The sequence below is a fragment of the Bacillus rossius genome, chromosome 7, assembly GCF_032445375.1.
Source record: "Bacillus rossius redtenbacheri isolate Brsri chromosome 7, Brsri_v3, whole genome shotgun sequence".
NCBI classification, from domain to species: domain Eukaryota; kingdom Metazoa; phylum Arthropoda; class Insecta; order Phasmatodea; family Bacillidae; genus Bacillus; species Bacillus rossius.
This window is the reverse complement of record NC_086335.1, coordinates 23,923,227-23,943,888: the sequence shown is the minus strand read 5'-3', so window position 1 is coordinate 23,943,888 and position 20,662 is coordinate 23,923,227. Positions and strand designations below refer to the sequence as shown.

At 35.2% G+C, this 20,662-nt stretch overlaps 2 protein-coding genes across 8 annotated transcripts in view; one reads left to right on the top strand and one right to left on the bottom strand.

Annotated features, from left to right (window-relative positions):
- Positions 1 to 20,662, top strand: part of LOC134533744 (ATP-dependent DNA/RNA helicase DHX36-like) — a 142,882-nt gene that overhangs the window by 74,259 nt on the left and 47,961 nt on the right. For all 3 annotated transcript variants that reach the window (XM_063371356.1, XM_063371357.1, XM_063371355.1), the window contains exons 5-12: positions 1,768 to 1,960; positions 5,959 to 6,133; positions 7,188 to 7,336; positions 11,652 to 11,762; positions 14,778 to 14,989; positions 19,081 to 19,158; positions 19,658 to 19,844; positions 20,200 to 20,401. In XM_063371356.1, the coding sequence (XP_063227426.1) occupies positions 1,768 to 1,960; positions 5,959 to 6,133; positions 7,188 to 7,336; positions 11,652 to 11,762; positions 14,778 to 14,989; positions 19,081 to 19,158; positions 19,658 to 19,844; positions 20,200 to 20,401 (1,307 nt within the window). The remainder of the gene's footprint in view (positions 1 to 1,767; positions 1,961 to 5,958; positions 6,134 to 7,187; positions 7,337 to 11,651; positions 11,763 to 14,777; positions 14,990 to 19,080; positions 19,159 to 19,657; positions 19,845 to 20,199; positions 20,402 to 20,662) is intronic.
- The window catches only part of LOC134533747 (uncharacterized), a 64,832-nt gene continuing 58,234 nt past the window's right edge, over positions 14,065 to 20,662 (bottom strand). The window contains exons 3-5 of one of the 5 annotated variants that reach the window (XR_010075383.1): positions 17,763 to 17,865; positions 17,221 to 17,385; positions 14,065 to 14,338 (exon numbers count right to left, since the gene is read on the bottom strand). Coding sequence is in view for 1 of the 5 variants with exons in the window: in XM_063371361.1 (XP_063227431.1) it covers positions 14,325 to 14,338; positions 17,221 to 17,385 (179 nt within the window). In the remaining 4 variants the exon portion in view is untranslated. The remainder of the gene's footprint in view (positions 14,339 to 17,220; positions 17,386 to 17,762; positions 17,866 to 20,662) is intronic. The other 4 variants (XR_010075385.1, XM_063371361.1, XR_010075384.1 and 1 more) reach the window with 4 other exon arrangements.

Sequence of the window (20,662 nt, the reverse complement as noted above, 5' to 3'; positions counted from 1 at the left end):
GTATCAGCTCACTGCAACTGCAATTTATGATTTTTTCTTCATAAGATGTCTTCCAAACGACTGTATATCTGTTTTTATATTTCAATCAATAAAGGTAATAAAGCAGCTGGTTAAATAACCATTCTATAAAGCTGAGAAGTACTAGTTGGACTTGTTTCCCACGCTGTCGGTTGTCATTTGCTGATAAAATTGCCCGTTGTCACGTCTGTATGCCAGCGCTTCCGGCCGACCTTGGGCCGTGGTCGGCCGGTGGCATGAAACATGGCTCATTTTGCGTCATTTCTATTTACGTCGCGGTTTTCAGGAACGTAACCCCGACGTAAACCGAGGACTTACTTTGCAGTTAGCTGCTTATATCAAGTTAGATTGATTTCCAGCCATCTTTGATTTTTTTTTTATTTTTTTTTTAATTCTGAGCTGCTGCTTTCTGTGCTACGTCTGCTACTTTGTAATGGAATGAAACAAAATATTTCTATGTAACTCTATGTAAAAGCAATTTCTTGGACTTGATTTATGTTGCTTGCAATCTTGAAATTAATTTTTTTCCCTTACAATTGCAAACTAGAAACTTTTTATTTGTAATAAACCTAAGAATACAACATAATGCACGGTACCCATGGCAGAGATACCATTGTCTTCTCGGCGTGGTCACCAATTTGCTATAAATGCTCCCTCCACCTGGGCTTACCCTGCCGCCTAATTACCAAACACTGCCCGAAAAATGTTCAGCAGCACAGCCCAGACCACAGGCGTGAAATTATTTTCCAACTACATTCAGCTATTTCAAGTTGGTGAGTCACCACTCAACACGTCTTCTCTTGTAGTTGCCCAAGTAACGACCAACAATGGTGACCTGCAAATTCACCTCCTGGCCCACTGGAAGGAGTTGGAGTCATAAATCAATCACAGAGCATTTGACAATTACAACCAATGACAAAACATTTTTTGATTGCGAAATGGACCATTTTGCAACTCTGTCCACATAATTTACTTTTCCATGAACCAAATATACCTCTCTCTCTCTCTAATACTTATATAACTGATATCAGCCCGTTTGCTGTAGAACCTTCTAGGACAATTCATGTACCCCCCCAAATAAAATAAATATATCAAACAATACCTACAAATATGTGAAAGCACATAATAATTTTAATAAGCAAGCAAAAAATAGGTAAAGTAACTTTAAACTGCTTTATCATAATAAAGTAATACATCAAATATACTTGAAAACATGAATTAAATTAAAATTTTGTCTTCAAAACACTTTGCTACCACACTCGTGCTTTTGAAATGAATAATCAGCTGTTATTTAAATGGATCTAGAAAACCTAACCAAGTAATATCTCTGGCTATAACAACATAATAAATCATTTATCAAATGGTTTAAACAGTAGTGATGGTAAGAGCCTGGGTCGCTTGATACAGCATGAGTTTAATTTACCAAGATAAAACTGATGTAAATCATCTGACATTGAACTTAATAGAAACAAAGCTAATACTCCAAATAAGTATGTAGATTGTAGGCATTCGCTGCCATTGTCTAATAAACTAATTTAGACTTTAGAGGTTGAGCTGTGTCGAAGTGACAGATTGTACCTATCACTTTGACATAGCACAACCCTTCAAAAGCGAAGATAGTTTATTACTGCAAATATAATTTTAATAAATTTTGTGTGATTAATTGTTTTTTTTTTTTTTTTTTTTTTTTTTTTTTTTTTTTTTTTTTTTTTTTTTTTTTTTTTTTTTTTTTTTTTTTTTTTAAAAAAGGTTGTGGGAAGACAACCCAAGTGGCCCAGTTCATCTTGGATGACTTCATATCGAGAGGGGACGGGTCCAAGTGTCACATTGTGTGCACCCAGCCTCGGAGGATAAGTGCGGTGTCTGTCGCCGAGCGAGTGGCTCAGGAAAGAGACGACTCGTGCGGGGGTGCCTCTGTTGGCTACCACATCCGTCTGGAGGGGTGAGCAAGTTGGCCAATCATGAATGTTATAGCTGTTTGTGGACCCCCACAAACAGTAAATATGCGTAAGGCTCTTTCATACAACTTGTTGATTTTTTTTTTTAAAATTAAGGGCTGTTTCTGAAATTGCTACACAATACCTCCCTTGCATTTGTTGCAGATATTGACTATGTGTGATATGATGGGTGTTAAAAGTCACACGAGTAGTAATAATCAAGAACTTTTATGTAACATTTTATACCCATGATATTTCACTGGGTGAATCACTGTTGAAAATATTGGTGACAAAAATGAATGCAAGGGAGATACATGGTTAAAATTCTTGAATAAGCCCTTTAATAGTGTTAGTAATGATAAACAAAAATGTAATGTGTAATACTGAGCCTTACGGGCTACACTCCTTTACTTAGTGAAAATCTGAAAGGACCGGGAGAAATAGACAGGCCCATACAGGAGTGTATTCAGGGGGACGGGGATGAGACTTGATCTGAACATGATCACCCTCTTTAATTAGCCTTGACTCACCACTGATTCCAATGAAACAACTGTAATATTTGAAAATATCTATGCTTTATTGTTAGAGTTGCGTGATCCAGGTTTTTATTGGTCGGTTCTGTCCTAGTTTGGTTTTACATCAAGAACCTTTTTTCTCAGTTCCGGTTTCAGTTCTAATAAAGAAAAGAAATCTGGGTGCTACACAAGATATATATGTAATTAGTTTTGCTAAGTCATTATTTGGTTGCTAAAAATAATTTAAAATCACAGGAAAGAGGAGTACACTCTTTACACTAGCTTAAAACTTTATTTCCTTTTAAGTTATTTTAAGCTATCCTCAAACCTTGAAATAGGTGTTACCAGTATCCCGTTACACAGGAACACTTTGCCCTTAAGTCATTGATGTTTTTTACCTGTGATACGTTTACCACCAGCAACACCCGTGGTGGGTCTGGTCATCCATGTGAGACAGGGAACCCGCCCGAACATTAACTCCACTGGCTCAGAAGGTTCTCCATGCTGAACGAAGACCCTTGATCCGGATCTCAGACGGTTCTGAACAAGGCGAGCATGGAATAATTGAGAAACGCGGAGTTGTTATGTTGGGGGATGTGTGAACCCCCTCCGCAGCTGAGAGCTTCGAGAACAACTGAGTGCAACACACATCACGCCGTCACCGCATGCCCGTGTGACGTCACACTGCCCAAGTGCTCGCCCTTGTGTTCGACCATCAACACGTTGCTGCAGTGGTAAGAAGCGGCACTCCCGAGGTGGAAGACTTGGACGTTACAGGTCTCATGTTGATGAGCCAGAAGGTTGGACTCGCTGCGAACACGTCTTGATACAGCGATGCTCGCTACAGAGAACTAACAGCTGAAGTGGTGCTAGTTTTCTTGACACTGCAATATTATTATTTAGCGAAACCATAAAAAAATATGCTTACTTTTTAAGAACACTAAAGGAATATATTAAAACTTATGCTACCACAATTTAAAAAATAAAAGCATGCACATTACACATGATAAGAAATGAGACCTTTATCAATATAGGTAAAAATACTTAATAATTGGAATACTTTAAAGAAAAATTATATATTTTTTAAAACTATATAGAAATATTACTAAGTATAAAAAATCTTGCTGTAAGCTAGCACTATAAACATACTTTTAATAAATATGCTTAAAGTTTTGTTATAGTGGTAGATAATGTTAGTCGAAGATGATGTTTTTTGTATTTAAACTTTTTTTTAAATATCCCGCCATCACCCAGTACTATAAAAAACAGATGCTACTCTACAGCATACAATATTTTTTAAATTAGGCGCTAGTAAAAAAAGATGGTATACTTTAGAATTTTAAACATAACTAGTACTATAACTTGATGCACCTCTGGGTGTACCACCGCCGACTGAAATTATATATTCCTTGTTTAATTCTTCCTCCCTCAACATACACTCTTGTCTAGTGGCTAGCATTGCCGCCTACCAATCTGAGTCCCCGGGTTCGGGTAGCAGTCGCCACAATAAAACAGTTTGTCTTCAAATATTATTTTTTTCACATGTCAGGGTGGCCACTCACCGGGAAAACCGGGATTTATCAGGGAAATCACGTTGATCGGGAATAATCAGGGAAATGTCAGGGAATTTTTTTAATAACCGGGAATTTTTTGTGTCGTGTATATTTCCGCATAGCTGCTAACCATTACGGATTTTCCGTAATTATTATGGATTTAACACGGAATTACGGAACATCGCTGGTTTATTATGGAAACGAGGCTTTGTGCTGCTGGGTAACAGAAAAAAATTCCGTTTCTGGTGTGCGTGTTTCGTAAACGCAGTTCGAATACATCACGTGGTTGCGCAGATAACGGAACTAATAAATGTGCGCATGTACTGTCAAAATAAGTAGATTAATTCTTGTGTTTTGTAATAGAAATGGTACGGTATTACGTCCGTTGTACGATACAACTAGTACATATTCTCGGAATTTTAGTTTGTTAGCTACTTACATCACGATAATTTTTGTACGGTACTTTGGCTAACCTGTGTTGTGTTAATTACTTTCTTGAAAGCCATTTTTTTCATCAAAGTGTTTTTGTCATGTCTACAGACGTGAAACCATTTTATGTTGTTCGATAATGTTGTGTTCTTCAGTGCCGGTTGTAGAAATGAAGCGTGTGACAGAACAATGTGTACCTATCTAGGGCAAAAAAAAAAAAAAAAAAACGTTATTTTCAGAACTTTCGACAAAACTATTCAAAAGAATGGCCATGCTTGTCATCTTCAAATGTTTTGGAACGCCACGCGTTTTGTAATGTATGCACGTGTAACTTTTCAATTGCACATGGTGGAAGGGATGACTGTAGACGGCATATACAGAACATTTTAAAGCCGTGATGAGCAATAAATCTATATCGTCGTTTTTCGCTACATCTGAAGAAACGAAAGTAACAAACGCAGAGTTATTGTTTACAAGTTTTTTGGTAGAATACAATTTACCGATAACAGTAGCCGATCATTCGCGTAATTTGTATAGAGCTATGTTTCCGGACTCAAAAATTGCACAGAAATACAGCTGTGCGAGAACAAAACATCTGCCTTAGTGGAGTTAATGGCTGGTGAAACTAAATTGAAACTGTTGAATCTTTGGTAAGTGGACCATTTGCTTTAGCTACAGATGGGAGTACTGATTGTAATGTAGTGAAGATTTATCCATTAGTTGTTTCATTTTTAAATCGAACACAAGGTAAAATTTGCACTGTACTGTTATCCCTTGTTGAGAGTACTAAGACTAAGAATATTTCACAACTAGAAATGTTACACTTTAAAAATGAATGTAAGAACAGTTATCAAAAGTTGTGTGAAAAAATGTTTGAGCGCTCGCCGCTGAAATACCCCATTACTAGGGACAGGAAAAATTCGCGGGTTCAATGACCTGTAGGATGAACTCCATAGTTCTGCGTACTCTCGGTCAAATGCCACCCACTCATTGGCTGCTGTCTTGTGAGACGTCCCAACGTAGCAGCCTGAGATTCGATAAAGCTTTGGTCGGGTGTTTCTCGTTGGCCCAGAGTCATCCAGGTGAGTAGTGAGCCAATAGCAGAGGCAGCACTGAGGTATAACTATTTGTATTTTAGCCTATCGCGAAATGAATTTGCAAATTTTTCCGGTCTCTAGACATAAAACAAAACACAGACTGCAGGTCATTGAAAGGGACGCTATAATGTAAAGTGACATATTTAAAATGTATGATGTTATTTAACGAACTTCCGTATGTATATAATGAATAAAATAGAGCAGGGTGCTAAAATGTGAGCAATCTCTTTCTATAATATTATATTATTTCATTAAAAGTATGTTTTTTTTGTAATTGTAAATATCAGGGAAATTTTGAATTTTTAATCAGGGAAATCAGGGAAAAATCAGGGAATATTTTTGGTGACTGTGAGTGGCCACCATGACATGTGCTTGTTAAAATTGTTGAATACTTTTCTTTTTGCTGCAGGAAGCTGCCTCGACCAAATGGTTCCATATTATTTTGCACCACAGGAATGTTACTCCAGTACATGCGTTCAGATCCTGGACTGAGTTCCATGTCTCATTTAATACTTGATGAGATACATGAGAGAGATGTGTTCTGCGACTTTGTCCTGGCCATTTTGAAAGACATCATACGACAGGTAGTACTCAGTATATTTAGTTTGTGGTACCAAAGATTATGAAATTTCCTCAGTTATTACTGATTCAGGTTTCCAGATACGGAATGCTATAGAAACGGAGACTTTACTGAAATGTTATTTGTCTATCAGCTTTTTGTATGGTAAATCTTGCACTTATAGCAAGTTGGCTGTTGACTTCAGTTCTGTAGTATTAATTCTGGTACTGTTTGTGCTTTTTGCCCCATGATTTTGGTGATGTGTATCATAGTTAATGAAAGACCTCCTAGGAAGGCAACAACAAAAAAAGCTACTGATGTGTTAACTTTTGCATCACCATTATATTGTGTGTAGGGGCAAATTATGTGGTGAATTTTGTTTAAACCTTAATAACACAGAAAAGCAGTCACTGCACTTTGTATCACCGAAATGTAGGTTAATACACTATAAAGCACTGAAAATCAACCAAAATTATGAAACTAATAATCATTTTAGCAAAATTTTATTTTAATAATAAAAATTTTATTTTTAATGTATTAAATTCAATAAATGTAATTTTGTCACTATGATTTTTGTGCCAAATACTAAAATGTATCATCAAAAAGAGATTGCTTAAACTTGCATCTCTTATAAGTAAACCATTTTTACATTTGTGACATTTTTTTTTTAATTCTCAGACCAAGCAAACATTCTTTCATTCAATATTAATTGACTTGAAAATGAGAAAATGAGAGATGGTAAAATGCACTTGGTGACAGCCAGTGACATGACCAGTCCCTTCCAATTGCAGGCGGAGTTGATGTGATTCAAACCTTATACCTTAATCAGTGTAAAATATAAATTAGATTAGCATAGTACTATTCTTTTTACTCTTATTAGTTGTGCGTTGGGGTTCATCTGTGGGCAAGCACGATAAGTCACATTACTTGCCTGACAAGACAAGGATTGTTATCTGCCCAATCACTTTAGTTTATAAGTTCTGCAACTTTTATCATTTGTACTGCTTTTGCTTTATCGTAAGACCTTTTTACATTAAACTAAGATGTTACATCACTATACTGATTTTTTTGTCTTTCAGAGAAAAGATCTGAAAATAATACTAATGAGTGCAACTCTGAATGCGGAAAATTTCTCACGTTATTTTCATAACTGCCCAATGATGGAAATTCCTGGATTTACATACCCGGTTGAAGAATTTTACCTGGAGGATGTTTTGCAACTGACAGCGTGAGTATATATGTGATGTTACTTTCCAAATATTAAGGGAATAAATATTATAAGTGCACTTTCCTTATATGGTCGTGCTTCTGGTTTGGTTTTGTGGCAGAGATTTGACCCCCTTTTTTTTGTACGAGTTTGTACATTTTTTTAATTAGAAATTTGACTCCAGGTATCAGCATCAACCCAAAGTGACCATTGTCAGCCTCCGGGATATCTTCTGCAAGTTAGCGTACCTAGTTAAGAAAACTTAACTGATCAAGGTTTTTTTTTTAATCATAATAAAACAAAAAACTATGCAAATAAAATATTTTATTTAAAATGTTAGCAGAAAAAATTACAATTGAAAGAATAACTCATACTCAATGTTGTCAAACAGGCAAACTTAAAAACATAATTTCAAAGTCATTGTGTGTTAACTTTCCAGTGATTAAAGTGTCTTGTTACTATTCTGGGTTGCTTAGCCGGGCCAACCTGGAATGTAACAACCTGACATTAAGTGTGTTGATTTAATTAGTATGTAAATATAAGTAGCAAATAAAAACGTATAAAATTAATTGAGCTATCCTTATGAAACATGTTTTCCTTACCCGTAACGATATATTATAAATGTAAAAAATTTTGAGGTGTTAAAACATGTGAAGGGTTGGAGTTGTTCAGTTGTTGCTCTGAAAGTAAGCAATGTTGTAGCTATAAGCTTAAAAAAAACATGGGGTTTGCCGCATAATTCAATAATAAAATAGTGTAACTTTCACATGTACAACTGAGGACTACACAAATAATATCTCTATTCACAAATTTTAGTTGAATTGCATACAGTCCTACTGCAAAGAAACAGTAGAGCCAATATTTTTCTTAATCACTCAATTAAGGAGATGAATAAAGTTATAGTTTTATTGTAAAAAAAAATTGTCCTGTGACACAAAAAAGTTGTAAGAAAATATTATCAAAAGGTCGTGAATTTTGTTTGCTTGGTATCTGTAGACACCCTTCAACACCTATGGTCATTACCCAGGCGGCAGCCAGACCCGCTCCTGACCTACTCTAGGCTGACTTTTTTTATTCATTTATTTAAATTTTGTTCCATGACCACCAACAGTCAAGAGTTTTTAGCAGTGGGCACAACAAATAGAATACATATACAGTAAAAAAAAACACAGGATAAAACATACAAACAGACAACACGAGGGCAACCATAATACAGAAAATAAAACACATAACACAGACTAGACACTAACTCAGTAGAACAGGACAGAACAAAAAACAACAAAAAATCATTAGAACAATAATCAGCAGAACTAATACTAAATCATTAAGCAACATAATTATATAAGGTTGGGCATTAATTTTGATAAATTAGGTTTAAGTTAATTAATCTAAATAATTATATGTATATATAATTATATATATATAATTATATATATATATTAGCCATTATTTTAAGTTTATCAAGATTATTATAGTTGGAAATTAATTTGAAAATTTATTTCTCATGTAAGATGTATACAAAGTAGATGTTAATCGACTTAGTGACTTGCAATATAACCCTACCGCCTGGCCACGGGTTGTCTTCAGAACAATGTGCACAACAGTTTAAAATTGATAATATTAAAATTAGTTAATCTGTAACATTCTTATACAAACAAATAATCAAGTCCATTAGCAGTGATGATAGTACTGAGAGAGGCAAAAGAATTAGTGCATCATATAAAAAAAAAGGGGTGTGGCTCGGAGAGTCTACTAACGTGGCATCTCAGGCCACGATGGCTGGGTGCACCAGTTCTGGAAGGCTACTGTGACGCATGCACCAAACATGCGTGGGCCCTCTATTGCACTTTTGAGGGCTACCTATTTTTTTTCTGCTTTACCACTTACAGTATTAGGTACTTACCATTTTTTTTTCTCCATAAAGTTGTTTATTACTTTTCAGTATTGGAAATCTTATATAAAATACTGAGCAGTTTTTCAAACTATGTTTTACAACCTGAAGTTCTGCATGTCATTTAGTGACCCAGCTATGCAACAACTGTTGTCGGGATTTGTATATTTAAGATTATTGTGCATAACCATACATATGTGTATTTTTGCCTTATTTTCATAACTATGCTGTAATATTGCAGTCACATATTTCCTATATTTTTACTTTTTAAATATAATTACTTACTAAATTACTAGTATTAACGGTAGCTAGTATACAACAGTTTTTTTACATTTTAATATGTAACATATTAGCTCTCAGTATAGAGCATTTGGTGGGAGTAATTTTTTGAATGTGACTGAATCAAGGAACAGAACTGTGTAACAACCACGGGTGCTGCCATCTGTGGCAAATGGCCTGAACCAAAGATCACAAAGACAAAGAGAAACTATAGTTTTAACTGTTAAATGAATTTGTTTAAAGTCTTTTTCACTTGTATTGGAGCCGTTTCATTATATAGTTCAAAATTTTGCTCTGCTAATCAAATGATTCAATTCTCAACATATCTGCTACAGCAGCGAATTCTAGCGGCGAGTTTAGAAACTAGGTGTGATTCTCGTACAGATATTTGCACAATTTGAGTACATTTATAACTCAGCATTGTTTTAAAGAATTCTTATGTTGAATTTCGTGCCTGAGTTTTGTATTATAATTGATCAGAACACATGAATTTGTTCGTTACCGAGGTTAGATATTGCACATCACTGGCCAGTACTGAAAGACTCGCTCATATTTTTGATGAACAAGTTGTAGCTGTGTGTCTTGGACCTGCAATGTTAGATTCTATTGTTATTTATAATTTTATTTCTTTGTGGAGAAACACGCTTACGTGCTGCATAAATTAAACTTTGAAAGTAAATTAATTAAAACTACAAAAAAAATTTAAAAAAAAATTAATAAAAACTCGTGATGAGTATATTAAAGTATAGTAATAGTTTGAGTTACATACCGTGTTTTCTCGCATAATTGTCACACATTTTATTTAAAATCAAGTTTTAAAAGTAGGGGTGCGACGATTATGCGGAAAAAAAAATTTTTTTCTTATATAAAGATTTCATAAAAGCAAAACCCATTCATGGAAAGTACGTTTATTTACAAAGTGAAGTATAAAAAGCACGCCAAACAATTTAATTTAATATGTCATGCAACAAAAACCTTTCTTCAACTTTAAATAGTAAAACAAAATCTTTGATCCAAATGCAAGCCGAACGAACGTTTAACTACCGTAGTAAACACTACGAGTGTGCGGGATATCAAATGTAGTTAACTCGGTACCGGATAGAGAGCGCGCGTTGCATGCAATCGGCGAGATATCGATATTTGATTACGTGTGCGCGCTCTATACGGGAAGCAACATAACCAAACAGTAATGATTGGAATGAGCGCTGGCTAAATTTTTGTAAGCGGTACACTGCGGCGACGCAGACGAACAAAGAAGGTTATAATGTTTAAAAAGTCTTTAAAAGAAAATTTACACATCACACAGCTTCGTATTTCCATTATTTAAATAAGTACGTGGTAATTTCTGAATAAATATTATATTTATACTTTAAAATACATCATTTTATACGGAAAAAGATACCTACAATCGGTGAGATTTCGATATTTGACTACGTGTGCGTGCTCTATACGGGAAGCAACATAACCAAACAGTAATGATTGCAATGAGCGCTGGCTACATTTTTGTAAGCGGTACACTGGGGCGACGCAGATGAAGAATGAAGGTTATAACGTTTAAAAAGTCTTTAAAAGAAAATTTACACATCAGACAGCTTTGTATTTCCGTTATTTAAATGAGTACGTGGTAATTTCTGAATAAATATTATATTTATACTTTAAAATACATTGTTTCTTACAGAAAAGATACCTACACAAAGCGCTCTGCATCAAATAGCGGGACCAAAAACATCATGCGACGTTTTGGCTAGAGGTTATTTTTTATCCAAATTTTGACGCTTTAAAATATGAGTGCAACGATTACGCGAGTGTGACGATTATGCGATAAAAGAGGGTATTTACTTGATGACCCTGGTTTATAATGTTAAGTACATCTTTGCTTTGAAAACAACCTGTAAGTTAACTATATAAAGAGGTTTTTCAAAATGACTGCCAAAGTACTCCCGGTAATAGTAAACAAACCATTTTGAGCAGTTACAGTTTTTTTGCCAAGCTCAATATTTCTTTGCTTGTTCACAGTTAAATTTTTCATAAAGATCTTAGTGAAGGAAAAAAAAACAATACTTCTGCTACAACATTATTTTTTATGTGGATTTTGTCTACATGCAGTTTGCAGTATAAAGTTGAGTTTATTGTTGTGTTTAGTTTTTCAGCTGCGATTCTTTACAGATTCACAAGATTCACTGGTCCACCCATCCAAGTGCAGAGAACTGCACATGCTCAAATGGCTTTTATCAAGCAAAGAAAGCAGTTTGAAGACCATATCGTCCCATACGCAAGGTAGCTAAATATGCACATATTTTCACATGCTCTTATTTTTAGAAGAAGAAAATACTACTGGAAATATATAAAAATTAATATTGCTTGAAAGTTTTAAGTTATGATTAATGTGAAAATCTACTTATTAAAACTCTGCACAGCTTAAAAGGTAGGTCTAGTTGCATGATAGTATGCATAGGAGTTCCTTATATAACGTAGGTGAGCAATAATAAAGGATTTTTGAAAATTCGTCCCCTAAAGGGATTAGATAAGGATTGAAAATTTGTATGGAAGTTAGTCATTTTTGAAGTTAGAAATATGAAAATTGATTAAATGAAAGTCACTTCCATCAGCATTTTTGGTAATTCATCAAAACTTATGATTAAATACTTTACCATCTGGTACATGGCTAGTAAATAAATTAAATACATACATATTGTGACTGGAAAAAACAGTTCTGACAAAGTGTACTATTAACAGAAAATGTGATTTTTTTTTATTAATTGTTTGAATTTTACGTTGCACTGTATACACAGCTGCTTTAAGTGATGGACCTCCAAGATAATAATGGGCCCTGAACCACTTGGGTACTGTCTCAGTGCTCATAAATATGAGTCATACTGGGGTGTTGGGATCTAACCCCCAACCCTCATCGCATGAGTGTTTACGTTCACAGCCACTGAGGACACATATTAGTAATGAATTGTTAATTTTTTTTAGGAGGATATTTATTAGTTAAAATTATATTCAAAATGTGCACATACAAAAGAAAAATTTGTTTTGGAATTAGTAAAAATAACAAAGCCATGGCATCATGTCTAAGCTAAACAACTTCCATGAAATACACATTTGGTCAGTATTGTTTAGTTAGTGAAAAAATAAGATTAGTTTGGTAGTTCAACAAACACTTGAACACTTGAGAATGTTCCGGTTCAACTGAACGAATGAACAAATTGATGCTTAATATCTCTTTAACATCAAGGTTGTAGGAGACTATGAGGGGTGAAGAAGCTTTGGATGGTAGTAACGAAACCACAGGTGGATGGAACTAGAGTAACCAGAGAAAACTCACAGAATTATGGCAGTATAAATCTCAATTTCCACCTGCCAAAAGGAACTGTGAGGTCAACTCCGTGAGAATGGAGCTCAGATCACCCTGGCTGGAAGACAAGTGGTCTGATGAGACATGATAAAAAATGTTTCAGGAGTGCAGATGTAAAAAAATACATTTATATTTAAGTAAGAAGAAGGTTACTGTATACATTATATTTTGGAGAACCACCCCCATTGCCCTTTTCCACCCCCTTTAAAGCAGAATTTAGTAAGTTCTTTATGGAAATTTTGCCTTCACATTATTGATGCTTACTTCATCTTCTGGCAATATCTCTTACATTTTTAATGCTCATATTTCCTTTATACCGATTTCAATCTCCCCCTTGATTTAAAGTGAGTACAGTTTCCCATTCAACTTTCATTTGCTGCGAGTATCAACAAGGCACGGGGGCAATCACTTTGTGCGGCAGGTGTTAACTGGGAATTGCCTTGTTTTTCACATGGAATAACTCTACGTGGCTTGCTCAGGGGTCTGCATGCTGGATAGTTTGTTTACGCTCAGGATGAACAAACGAAAAACATTGTGTATCCTCAAGCTTCACACTAAATGGTTCAAAAGATATAAAAAGGAATGTTTGTTTGGTTTTTTGTTTTTTATATAAATAAAATCTACTTTCTACATGAGATTTTTTAAAAAAAAAAACTATCCCCATTATGTTAAAAGATGCAATAAGCCTGGGCAATGCAATACCTATACTACCATCAATACCCCGATACAACAGCGATACTTGATACACCAAGCCATATTTATAATTACGGGCAACACTTTATAGTCTTTTAAACATAATATTTTTGTGTAATTATTTTCAAGAACGTCAATTTTTTTTCTGATTCTAAAATCAAACCATTTTAACGAAAATTGTGGATTGCTTATTTATTACGTAAATTTTATTAATGGGCTATAAGGATAAATACCAATATCTATTCAATTACCAACAAAATTATTTAACAGATCCGATAACCGATGTAAAACTGATTCAATACTTTTTGTAAAAAATCACAGTGCAAGTCTCCAGAAATTCAAATTTTATAAGTAATAAGTCAGTAAATACTTAAATAAAATGCTTTATTAAAAGAGTTTTTCATTGGTGAAAAAAGAAGAGGTTTTTACAGAATAAAATTTATGCATAGCACAGAACACATTATGCCTTTGACTAATTTACCCACTCAACATTCAAGTATAACCTTAATTGACAGAAAAATTGTAGTAAAATATCTCAACATAACTACCAATGGGTAAAATAGAAAGGATGGGTATTACCTGAATTTATGAAATTAATTGTACTTTTTTCGTATGCGTCAGTTTTTTATTATTGGTTGGAAATTACAATTCAAAAAACTATATTTCCGTAACTTTAAAACTTGTATGATCAGCTGATGGTAAGAATTACAGAAATCACAAAAACTTAATTGTTTTAGTTGTGAGGGTAACAAGTGTTGAGTTTCTTGCCGCTGTTAAGCTCATCATTGCTATTCACATGTACCTGTAAGAATATACAAATACAAACATTACTGGCTGGTCACTACTTAATACGAGACAAGAAGTAACACAACATTGAAGATCTTTTATTGCTAATATCTCGGGTCATTAACTAGTGGCAGAACTTTTCATCACTTAATAATATAGAACCCAGCCAAGCATTCCTTTGTCATAAACCATTGTATCCTTTATGAAAAGTTTATTCTTTGGCCTTTGATGAGACTTATCTCTCAATTCTGAGAGACACCTTAGATAATGCCATAGTGGTGGAATCCAGGACAAATCTTACTGTTGCCTTTAACAAGTCTTCAAACTAAAAGAATTGTTTACAAAATATTATCCATAAAATGAAGTGATAAATGCTGCAGGTTTATAGTATGTACACAGGTTTCTTTAAAATAATTTTACAATAGCAAACATGCCTCTGTAACCTCTATGTGCAGGGGTCTGAAATCACAGATGAAGTATTCCGACCATGTCATCGAAAGTCTCGCAAAGTCAGCATCAGAAGAACTGAACGTAGAGCTGATTGAAGCGCTTATAAGTTACATCTGTCGTAGTAAAGGTGAAGGTGCTATACTAGTTTTTCTCCCTGGCTGGAATGAGATATCAAGCCTTGAGAGTTTGCTCACTGAAGCTAAAGGATACCCAGCTGGTAAGTTTAAATGATTTATTTTATTATAAAACTAACTGTCTGTTTGTTTGTTTGTTCCATCATCATGCAAAAATTACTGGACCGATTTTGATGAACCTTTTTGTGTTTAAAAGCTTATGATTAGACTTACAAACATGGTACATCTTCAAATTGCACGCATTCATTTATTGCAATGAAAATTTTACTCCTCCAGTCTTGAATAGCACGTCTCTTAATTTCAGTTAGCACAAAATCACCATGCCAAAAAAAAAGGTTGAGCATTATGCCACACATCAAATAAATTAGCTTTGCTATTTATGGAAACTAGTGCTTCAGAATACGCGATTTTGAGTAACACAAGCATTTTTAGGAACAAATTAGTCGTGCTAAGTGCAGGATAGTTGTACTGTCAGTGTCCGTCCCTGATGTCACTACACAGTACATAAGTGCTCGACAACCCACAATTCCAACACTTTTTTGTTATGCTTTGTTTTAGCCTTCCTACTATTTTCTTGTTACTTTCATTGCGGCTTGCGCTATTGTCCACTGCCTGTAATGCATTATCACCCTCTGTCTTAATTTTTCCTTTTGATTTACAATCACCCTTTCTGTGATCTAACTTGCCGCAATTCCAACACACTAACCTTTTACCTTCGCAACGTTTTTGAAAATTTACGTCCCGTTTGCATTCTCTTTCCTCCTTACCTCGATAATAACATTCACCGGTCATATGATTAGTACAATTACAAATGCTACACGAGGCTCTATTTTTTCCTGGAATCGATTGTACCTTATGTTGCACGTAGAACTTGATGCTGTCTAATTTTTCCATTTATTTAACCTCCACGAGCTGCTGCAAAACTACCAATGTAACAGGCCGTGCTACTGCTATAAAATACTGCACGTATTCTACACGAAAATGGTTCATTTCAATCATTTTGCTTCATCGGGCATGCCTAATATCTTAACATAATGAATAATGTCTGCCACATAATTCTACAAACTTTCTCCTGCCTTTTGTGCCCGCTCTAAGTACCGTAGACACACCTTTGTCAATGTCCAATTTGATCACACCATTCTAAGACACACCTTAAACAACTTATCAGAGGTCCAACTTCTAGTGTAGCTTCGTCAAATTTTTCCGGGTCTTTAGCTATTATTCCTCCGAACCACATTTCACATGTCCTTAAGCGTAGCTTTAACATTTTATTCAACTCTATTAGAAAATTAATAACATAGTCTTGTCCATACTACGCAATTCATGTATTTTCTCAATTACGTAAATGTTTGTCTCTGCTATATACCGTGTTTTATCACAGAATCGTCGCACGCGCGTAATCGTCGCAACCATATTTTTGGCTGTCAAAATTGGGATAAAAAAACTTCTCGCGTAAACGTCGCATGATGTTTTTGGTCCCGCTAGTAGATGCCGAATGCTTTGTGTAGGTATCTTTTCCATATAAAACAATGTATTTTAAAGTATAAATCTAATATTTATTCGTTCATTACCACTTACTTAATAAATTAACGGAAAAATACGACGTTGTTTGGCGTGTAAATTTTCTTACAAAGACGTTTTTAAAAGTTATTTCCTTAATCTGATCGTCTGCGTCGCCGCGGTGTAGGTATAATCTAAAATTTAATTTCAGTCATTACCACTTATTTATTTAATTAACGGAAATACAAAGTTGTCTGGCGTGTAAATGTTCTTTTAAAGACGTTTTTAAAAGGTATTTCCTTTATCTGATCGTCTGCGTTACCGCGGCGTACCGCTTATAAAAATGTAGCCAGCGCATCATTCATGTTTGGTTATGTTGCTTCCCGTATAGAGCGCGCGCACGTAGTCGAATATCAATATCTCGCCGATTGGATCCAACGCGCGCGCTCTCTGTCAGGTGCCGAGTTAACTACATTTGATAGCCCACATTCTTTCGTGGCAAGTGTGTACACTACGACACGTTAGTTCACGCGTTCGCGTTGGAGTTTTGGTTTTTCTTTTTAAAGTTGAAGAAAGGTTTTTGTTTAAGGAATTATTAATATAGATTGTTTGGCTTGCTCTTGTATACTCCGCCTTTTTTAAATAAACGTACTTTCCATGAACGGGATTTGTTTTTATGAATAACTTTACCTAACAAAATTTTTTTTCCCGCACAGTGGTCGCACCCCTACTTTTCAAACTTGATTTTAGAATAAAATCTGCGACGATTATGTGAGAAAACACGGTACGTTTGCGCTCGTTGGCATGAACTCACCCACAATGCCTGCCTTCATCAGATCTTTATCGCCGTCCCGGCGAATGAGCTCCCGAACCTTGGCCCGTAACATATTGATCCCTTCCTCCGGGTTAAACTCGACTTCTGCCTCACTCAGCATCATGCCCAACGCTGCCTTACTGAGCTTCTGTGTCCAAGAAGTGGCTGCAAACATGTTGATAATTATGATTAATACACACGCTAGTGACACGCCTTTACACATAAACCTTTACAGTAAGAATCTGATAATTCTGAAGTTTGAAAGGTAATACTTTTCAACTGGCCCATTCTCCTACTCCATTTGCCACCGACGCTGCTCTGAGGGAGCTGAGTGGCACACCTATGTTAGTTAGCCCGCTTTTGGGATTAACTAAAAGAACCCTCAGAATGACACGTTCAGAGCCGAAATGACAAATAGCAGTATCTTTATTTACTATTTATAAGTTACAATTTGGGCCTTATTAATTTTACTTTCCTATTACAAAAGTTCCTATCCTCCTAAGTGTCCATCTCAGGGCTAGACTATTACTCGTCGATACAACCTCAGTATTTGCAGTATCCCGGGCTCCCGTGACGGCGTCACTCTCCTTCGGCGCGGTGGCGGAGGCGTCCGGCCCTGGGCGTAGCTCGCACCCCGGCGCCACCCTGGACGTAACCCAAGCCGAGACGTCAGCCCTGTTTCACTAATGCAGTTCCTCTTGTCATTGAGTCCCGCTGTGCAGCGAAACAGGGTTATTCCCGGAACACCCCAGCGTAGGCTCTACTTGAGTACAAGCCAGCACCAGCCTCGTCTACCACTATCCAGATGGACTATCCATATCATGCTGGCCCATGACCATGTCAGCCCGGAACCTCCAATATCCGGGAGACCTTCCGATTCAGTGCCCTTGTTGCAGGCGACTGTGCTGTTGCACCCCGCATAGCCCTCCGCAGCCTCTCGCGGTGCGCACTGGCCGGCGCGCGCTTCAAGCTGCGGGAATCCGTCTTAATATTTCAAATTTAAAAACATTGTTTACCTAGTACAATCTTGCAGCATGTTCTGTCATTAATTTTTTTTTTTTTTTAATTTTCCATGTAATACTTACTAGTGTGTACTTTAAAAATTCAATTTGGGGTGCCCTGTTTGGTTAGGGAGTTTGTAAAAATGTAGAACCCATAACATCCTTATTATACCCATAACATGACCCTATTTCTATTAGTGAATTGGACAGATGGATAATGTAACTAACATACTTTACTATTGTTCATAAATATCAATTGTTTAAATTTTATGTAGAACATTTGTATGATGTAACAATTACAATAATGTGAGTAAGGTAAATTGCAGACATTCCCATGAACGTTATCAAGGTGTTAAAAAAGAGATAGAGAGAGACTGTTGTCTTTTCTGAGGAAGAGATGATTTTTTTTTTTTTTTTTTTCGTTCTTTGCATACAGTGGTGTAAAATTGCAAGGGATTGTAGATAGTTTTCTGTATTTTAAGAATCTTTGTGATTGACTGTTGTGTAATAGATTTGTTTGGAATTGGGTCACCCATTTACTTGTTCCTTGTGTCCTCCTTTGTATTAGGGTCGATGCCCAGAAGTTGCCAGAGATCGTCGCGGTTGATTGATGGCTCACAAATTAATGTATTTTAGTGAAGTGAAGAAAAGTGTGCAATGTTAGTTTAATGCATTTTTTTTTATTGAAATTATTGTCACATTTTATTTACTGAAGTTTCGAATTTTTGTTGGGTTCAGTAGTATGTGTGCAAGTGAGTTTTTTTTTGTGACCAGTACATTTAGTTACTTATATTCAGGCTGTAAGTTTTCTTTATTAGAATTTTTTTTTGTTTTCTTTTCTTTTTTTCTTTTTTTTTAGATCACTACCTTATCATTCCTCTTCACTCCCAATTGCCTACAGTCACCCAGAAGTCTGTGTTTGACCAGCCGCCACCAGGTAAAATATTAATTAATTCTTTTAAAAAATTTAGTAGGTGTTATTTCAAAGAATGTATAAAAATTCAAAGTATTTTTTTTTCTTGTTTATTTGTTTTACTGTCTAGTAATTTTTTTAACGCTTATGATAACAAGAAGTTAAACAATTTCTTGAATTTTATTGCTAAAAATGTAATATTAATTTAATAGCATGGCCTGTACAAGGAATTGTTTTTCAAATTTAGCTTTGGAAATTGTATTTTATTTTATTCATGAACATTTCCTGTGTAACTTAAAATGTAGTTCTTGTGTACTGAGAAAAGGTTGATATGCTATGTTGTGTTTTAGTTAGTCCTGGAATGAAGGAACTCATGTTGCGAGTTATTTGTGCAATGTCTAATATTAGTGTATTTATACATTTTGCGAAGCATTTTGCATTCTGTTTGGTGGAACCTTTATGCAAATAGCTTTTTAATTTTTTAATTTTTGTGGTTAAAGGTCTTTGCATTCTTCCATTGCAGGTGTCAGAAAAATTGTGTTGGCCACCAACATTGCAGAGACTTCCATTACCATAAATGATGTGGTATATGTGATTGACTCTGGGAAAATGAAGATGAAGAACTTTGATAGTGAGAATAACGTAGCAACTTTGCAAGCGGAATGGGTGAGCCGATCAAACTCTCGGCAGCGAAAAGGACGAGCAGGCAGGTCAGTTCAGTTCAAGCTGTTGTGTGGCAAAAGAATTGGCAATTAGTGTACTTAAAATACTAAATTATTAAATGTATATAATTTTAAGTCTCATTTGCCAACTTTTAATCTTTAGGATAGGTTTCAATGTTAGTCACTCTCATATTGATATGGTACAGTTTTACTATTGTTTTTGTCTTTTGCCCAAATATTATTTTGAATCTATTATATTTATAAACCTGGGAAATTCGTGTTAGATTGGTAACCCAATTAAAAAAAACTGCAGTGCTTATTTCTTAAAACATTTTAGCATTTCATTGAAATGTGTCATTATGAATGTCATGTCTCATTACAAAATTGTAAATTATTTTACTAGAGTGCAGCCAGGCATCTGTTACCATCTATACTCAAAAGGACGTGAGAATCTCTTGGCGGAGTATCCAATTCCTGAAATGTTGCGCACACGTTTGGAAGAAGTTATTCTTCAAATGAAAATTCTTCAGCTGGGCCAAGCTCATTCATTTCTTACCAAAGTCATGAATTCCCCAGAACAAAAGGTCATAGCACTTTCAGTGAAGGTAAGTTGAAAAATTACTAACGTACACACAGTTATATGGAAAAAAAATGCTAATTAGTATAAAAGACAGTTGATCGTGAAAGTACAGAACAGTTAAGTTTTGTTACATAAAAATTTGTGATTTGGCTACATTTATGAATTTTTTAAATTCAAATAATAGTGACTGTTTTAAGCTAAGTTTGAAGTATGTAGAAAGATGTTCATTTTTAATGGCAGCACTGCTTTTTTCATTATTGTCAGAGTACTACTACAGTAAACACTA